General features: G+C 48.2%; 1 protein-coding gene across 1 annotated transcript in view; it reads left to right on the plus strand.

Annotated features, from left to right (window-relative positions):
* Positions 1 to 1,290: 1,290 nt before the first annotated feature.
* LOC138372821 (collagen alpha-2(I) chain-like) overlaps positions 1,291 to 6,473 on the plus strand; it is an 11,409-nt gene continuing 6,226 nt past the window's right edge. The window contains exons 1-2 of the mRNA XM_069338483.1: positions 1,291 to 1,407; positions 5,439 to 6,396. Coding sequence (XP_069194584.1) covers positions 1,291 to 1,407; positions 5,439 to 6,396 — 1,075 coding nt within the window. The remainder of the gene's footprint in view (positions 1,408 to 5,438; positions 6,397 to 6,473) is intronic.

The raw sequence follows: 6,473 nt of genomic DNA on the forward strand, positions 1-6,473 counted from the left end.
TGGTAGAAAATAATAATAATAATAAAAACCTACATATTGGTGGTCCATCACTACATATTGGTGGTCCATCACTACATATTGGTGGTCCATCACTACATATTGGTACTTTCGAGGAAATAATTCCTACAAGTGCTATCATTTCAGGAGGGTGAGCTGGTGTGTGTTTAGGTCGATTGAACCCAAACAACCCCACTAACCTAACCCAGATGCACGGAAAACGTCAATATTACGTTGCTTTAAACGTTACTAATACGTCACATTTGCAACAGATTGATCAGATGCTTAAAAACATCAATGAGATGCGAAGATGTTGATGGTTCAAGGATGCTGATGACACCCTGGAGAGGAAGACATTAAGGAGTCCCCTTCTCCAGCATCCTTTCCTCTCAGGTTAATGTCCCATGACTCCCCTCTGCTTACGACCCCAAATCCCCATTTTTAACCCATTTGCAAATGGGAGAGAGAGAGAGAGAACGGAAAAGGGGTGGGACGACTTCAGGTTTTAATGGGGGTAATTTATAGGAAAATTAGTTAACAAAAGGAGCGGTTTAGGAGGGAAATAGATTGATTGAAGGGAGTCATTTGGGTGGGTGGGTGGAGGCGTAGAGATGGATGAGGGTGTGAGGGTGATCTAGTGTGATTCATGAGGGTGTGAGGGTGATCTAGTGTGATTAATGAGGGTGTGAAGGTGACCTAGTGTGATTAATGAGGGTGTGAAGGTGATTTAGTGTGATTAATGAGGGTGTGAAGGTGATCTAGTGTGATTAATGAGGGTGTGAAGGTGATCTAGTGTGATTCATGAGGGTGTGAAGGTGATCTAGTGTGATTCATGAGGGTGTGAAGGTGATCTAGTGTGATTAATGAGGGTGTGAAGGTGATCTAGTGTGATTAATGAGGATGTGAAGGTAATCTAGTGTGATTAATGAGGATGTGAAGGTGATCTAGTGTGATTAATGAGGGTGTGAAAGTGATCTAGTGTGATTAGTGAGGGTGATCTAGTGTGATTAATGAGGGTGATCTAGTGTGATTAATGAGGGTGTGAAGGTGATCTAGTGTGATTAATGAGGGTGTGAAGGTGATCTAGTGTGATTAGTGAGGGTGATCTAGTGTGATTAATGAGGGTGTGAAGGTGATCTAGTGTGCTGGATGAGGGTGTGAGGGGTGATCTAGTGTGCTGGATGAGGGTGTGAGGGGTGATCTAGTGTGCTGGATGAGGGTGTGAGGGGTGATCTAGTGTGCTGGATGAGGGTGTGAAAGTGATCTAGTGTGATTACTGAGGGTGTGAGGGTGATGGATGCTCTCCACACTCAATACATCACAGTTTGGACGCACTCATCTCCACACCGTAACAAACTCGACGGTGAAGCAGACACCTCAAACCACTTCATATTTGACGGTTGTCGGACCGTAAGTCCAGCCTCAGCTGACAGAACCATGTCTGTTATCAACAAAAACAACAAACACTCATTGTATCCAAAAAAAAAGGTGTTGCACAGATTGCAAACAAGGAAGCAACTTCAGCTCGAAATATTGTGTTGTGTAACACTAACCAACCCACAAACAAGCCCCAAAGGGCGTATAAACAAGAATATAAACAACTGCTAAATAAAGACAGTTTCAGTATATTAAGGAATCTTGGAAGATTCATCTGAGTAGTCGTTATTTAACCGCTTCACCCTTCCCCCCTTCCTCTCTCTCTCTCTTTTCTGTTCTGGCTCTGTATGTCTCTGCGTCTATCTTCATCTCTGTCTCTCTCTCCTCTCTCTCTGTCTCTCTTCTCTCTCTCTGTCTCTCTCTCTGTCTCTCTTCTCTCTCTATTGTCTCTCTCTCCCCGTCTCCCCCTTTCTCCTCCTACCAGTAACCCTGATTGTGAATTAATTAGAATGAAAGTGGCGAGGCTGTGGTTTAATTGGCTTTAGAGTCCGGTGGGGTTCCTCAGCTTTACCCATTAGTGGGGGCTCCTCAGCTTTACCCATTAGTGGGGGCTCCTCAGCTTTACCCATTAGTGGGGCTCCTCAGCTTTACCAATTAGTGGGAGCTCCTCAGCTTTACCCATTAGTGGGGCTCCTCAGCTTTACCCATTAGTGGGGCTCCTCAGCTTTACCCATTAGTGGGGCTCCTCAGCTTTACCCATTAGTGGGAGCTCCTCAGCTTTACCCATTAGTGGGTGTTACGGCCCTACTGGGACGCAACCGAGTTCTTCTCTGATGTTAGTAGAGTTTGGGAATCCGGCCCCAAGTTAGTAGAGGCTTTCAAGGGGTGTGTTCCGTAACGCAAGTTAAATTAAAGGGGGAGGGATACAAATGTTCCAATTTATATATATATATATATATATATATATATATATATATATATATATATATATATATATATATGTCGTACCTAGTAGCCAGAACGCACTTCTCAGCCTATAAAGCAAGGCCCGATTTGCCTAATAAGCCAAATTTTCCTGAATTAATATATTTTCTCTAATTTTTTTCTTATGAAATGATAAAGCTACCCATTTCATTATGTATGAGGTCAATTTTTTTTTATTGGAGTTAAAATTAACGTAGATATATGACCGAACCTAACCAACCCTACCTAACCTAACCTAGCCTATCTTTATAGGTTAGGTTAGGTAGCCGAAAAACAATTAATTCATGAAAACTTAGCTTACTAGGCAAATCGGGCCTTGCATAGTAGGCTGAGAAGTGCGTTCTGGCTACTAGGTACGACATTTATATATATATATATATATATATATATATATATATATATATATATATATATATATATATATATATATATATATATATATATATATATATTCACCACCACCATAAGTAAATATATAACAGTTACACACGAGGTTTATAACTACACTATTATGTACAAGCTTGTCTTCCTCCGAAGACACAGGATGCTCCACGGTGCTCACTCTGGGTAGCCCTGGTTCCTTCGTCCGTGGCCCAGGATGACTCCTCTATGATTCTATACCCTAGCCACAGGCCAGCCAAATCACAGTCCCACTGGGTGCTCTGTCGTGGAGGCCTTCAACCACAATCTAGCCTGTAGCTGGCAGGTACCGATCAGCTCCGCTGTGTAGGCCACTCCACGACCGATACTAGGGTTGCGAGCCCTAGGCAGGAGCCTCGTGTGATCCCGCTGATCACTCTCCTCACTAAGCACCACAGTGGCTAGTCTCTTCCACCAGCCAGCCCCGGATAATGCGATTCCCGACACTGCCACGTCGTAGGCAGGCTAATACTCTCAACAGAGTTCGCCCGGGGGTGACTCACAGTTTCTTCAGAGCAGACTCGTGAAGAGACCTTGGCTGCCTTGGGTAGACTGATCCATCGTCCAATACAGCAGTCCCAGGTCGACTCTGCAATCAGACACGTCATTAATACTGGGACGCTCTAGGGAACCTCACTTACAGGCTTAGACACAAACGTCCACCTCTTCATTCCATAGATGGCGTTGCTGTCTAAGCGCCACCTCACCAGAGGTCAGCAGCGGCTATGTTATGAGCTGATTAAGACGGGAATCCAGTACCTGTGGCCGGTATATCCCGTCCTCACTAGATGGCGTCGTCCATTTGGAGTGGGTTTCGGGAGCGGACTCACAGATGGCGTTGTCGTCACTGCTCCGTGCTCCGACGCTGGACTCGGGTCCGTAACAGTGGGGCTCCTCAGCCCCCATTAGTGGGGCTCCTCAGCCCCCATTAGTGGGGCTCCTCAGCCCCCATTAGTGGGGCTCCTCAGCCCCCATTAGTGGGGCTCCTCAGCCCCCATTAGTGGGGCTCCTCAGCCCCCATTAGTGGGGCTCCTCAGCCCCCATTAGTGGGGCTCCTCAGCCCCCATTAGTGGGGCTCCTCAGCCCCCATTAGTGGGGCTCCTCAGCCCCCATTAGTGGGGCTCCTCAGCCCCCATTAGTGGGGCTCCTCAGCCCCCATTAGTGGGGCTCCTCAGCCCCCATTAGTGGGGCTCCTCAGCCCCCATTAGTGGGGCTCCTCAGCCCCCATTAGTGGGGCTCCTCAGCCCCCATTAGTGGGGCTCCTCAGCCCCCATTAGTGGGGCTCCTCAGCCCCCATTAGTGGGACTCCTCAGCCCCCATTAGTGGAGCTCCTCAACTTTACCCATTAGATGTGAGCTCCAATCAATGTACTTCCCTCCCCCAACCCCCCCCCCCCCCCACCCCCCCAACCCCCACCCCCCATGTTTGTGAATGAGGAACACGCTACACACAACTCTCAACTGACGATGTTCGAACTTTTTTTCGAACAGTGCTTCGCTTGTTTGGCGTGTTTAGAATCGCTCCTCTCTTAGTGCTTCACCCACATACTGCAGAATGGAAATTGACAACAAAATTCAAACGCCTATTCCATCCTCAAAGCTCTGTAGAGCGCCCAGATCTCAATCTCGGGGCTCAATAAAGCATCCGGCTTCAGTCGGTGAGCTCTATTCAGCGTCCAAGTCTCAGTTTTAGAGCTTTGGTAAGCTTCCAGATCTCACTCTCAGAATCTACAGAAACATTTGACTCAAATGTATTTAAACAAATATATCCTTGAGTACTCGTACTCATCCTTGAGTACTCATAGACCTCATTCTTGAGTGAGGACTACTCACTCTAGTATGAGTGAGTATAATCGAGTGCGTGGTGGCCGGAGTGGTTCTGGAGTGCATGGTGAAGGGAGCGATGGAAGCTAGGTATTAACCGGGATCCAGATTCACGAAGCTGTTACGCAAGCACTTACGAACCTGTACAACTTTTTTCAGTCTTTGTCGGCTTTGTTTACAATTATTAAACAGTTAATGAGCTCCGAAGCACCAGGAAGCTGTTTATGACAATAACAACCGTTGATTGGGAAGTTTTCATGCTTGTAAACCTGTTTAATTAATGTAACCGAAGCCGTCAAAGATTGAGGAAAGATGTAGACGTTCGTAAGTACTTGCGTAACTGCTTCGTGAATCTGGCCCCCCCAGGCCTGGGCGTTGGCAGGCGACAGCATCCTAGAGCCTCTGGGTGGAGAGATTTGCATCCTTGGCCCAAGTGGCCCTCGACTGTATTAAAGGTATTGTTATGGGGCCTTTCCTGCTGTTGCTGCGGTTACTGCTGCTGCTGCTGTTACTGATGCTGCGGGACCTGCTGCTGCTGCTGCTGTTACTGATGCTGCTGTACCTGCTGCTGGTGGACCTGCTGCTGCTGCTGCTGTTACTGATGCTGCTGGACCTGTTGCTGCTGCTGTTACTGATGCTGCGGGACCTGCTGCTGCTGCTGCTGTTACTGATGCTGCTGTACCTGCTGCTGCTGCTGTTACTGATGCTGCTGGACCTGTTGCTGCTGCTGTTACTGATGCTGCTGGACCTGTTGCTGCTGCTGTTACTGATGCTGCTGGACCTGCTGCTGCTGCTGTTACTGCTGCTGCTGGACCTGCTGCTGCTTCTGTTACTGAGGCTCCTGGACCTGCTGCTGTTACTGATGCTGCTGGACCTGCTGCTGCTGTTACTGATGATGCTGGACCTGCTGCTGTTACTGATGATGCTGGACCTGCTGCTGTTACTGATGTTGCTGGACCTGCTGCTGTTACTGATGTTGCTGGACCTGCTGCTGTTACTGATGTTGCTGGACCTGCTGCTGTTACTGATGATGCTGGACCTGCTGCTGTTACTGATGATGCTGGACCTGCTGCTGTTACTGATGTTGCTGGACCTGCTGCTGTTACTGATGTTGCTGGACCTGCTGCTGTTACTGATGATGCTGGACCTGCTGCTGTTACTGATGTTGCTGGACCTGCTGCTGTTACTGATGTTGCTGGACCTGCTGCTGTTACTGATGTTGCTGGACCTGCTGCTGTTACTGATGATGCTGGACCTGCTGCTGTTACTGATGATGCTGGACCTGCTGCTGTTACTGATGATGCTGGACCTGCTGCTGTTACTGATGTTGCTGGACCTGCTGCTGTTACTGATGATGCTGGACCTGCTGCTGTTACTGATGATGCTGGACCTGCTGCTGTTACTGATGTTGCTGGACCTGCTGCTGTTACTGATGTTGCTGGACCTGCTGCTGTTACTGATGATGCTGGACCTGCTGCTGTTACTGATGTTGCTGGACCTGCTGCTGTTACTGATGTTGCTGGACCTGCTGCTGTTACTGATGTTGCTGGACCTGCTGCTGTTACTGATGTTGCTGGACCTGCTGCTGTTACTGATGTTGCTGGACCTGCTGCTGTTACTGATGTTGCTGGACCTGCTGCTGTTACTGATGCTGCTGGACCTGCTGCTGTTACTGATGCTGCTGGACCTGCTGCTGTTATTGATGCTGCTGGATCTGATGCTGCAGGACCTGCTGCTACTGCTGCTTCTGCCACATATGTTGACGGCATATGTGGCGGCCGGATGTTAGCAAACCGTTGGTCTGCAATTTGGACCCCCCCCCCCCCAACCGACCGAGCCGGTTTGAAACCAGATAATTTAATCGTTTAATAA

Source organism: Procambarus clarkii, chromosome 40 (genome assembly GCF_040958095.1).
Source record: "Procambarus clarkii isolate CNS0578487 chromosome 40, FALCON_Pclarkii_2.0, whole genome shotgun sequence".
Taxonomy (NCBI): domain Eukaryota; kingdom Metazoa; phylum Arthropoda; class Malacostraca; order Decapoda; family Cambaridae; genus Procambarus; species Procambarus clarkii.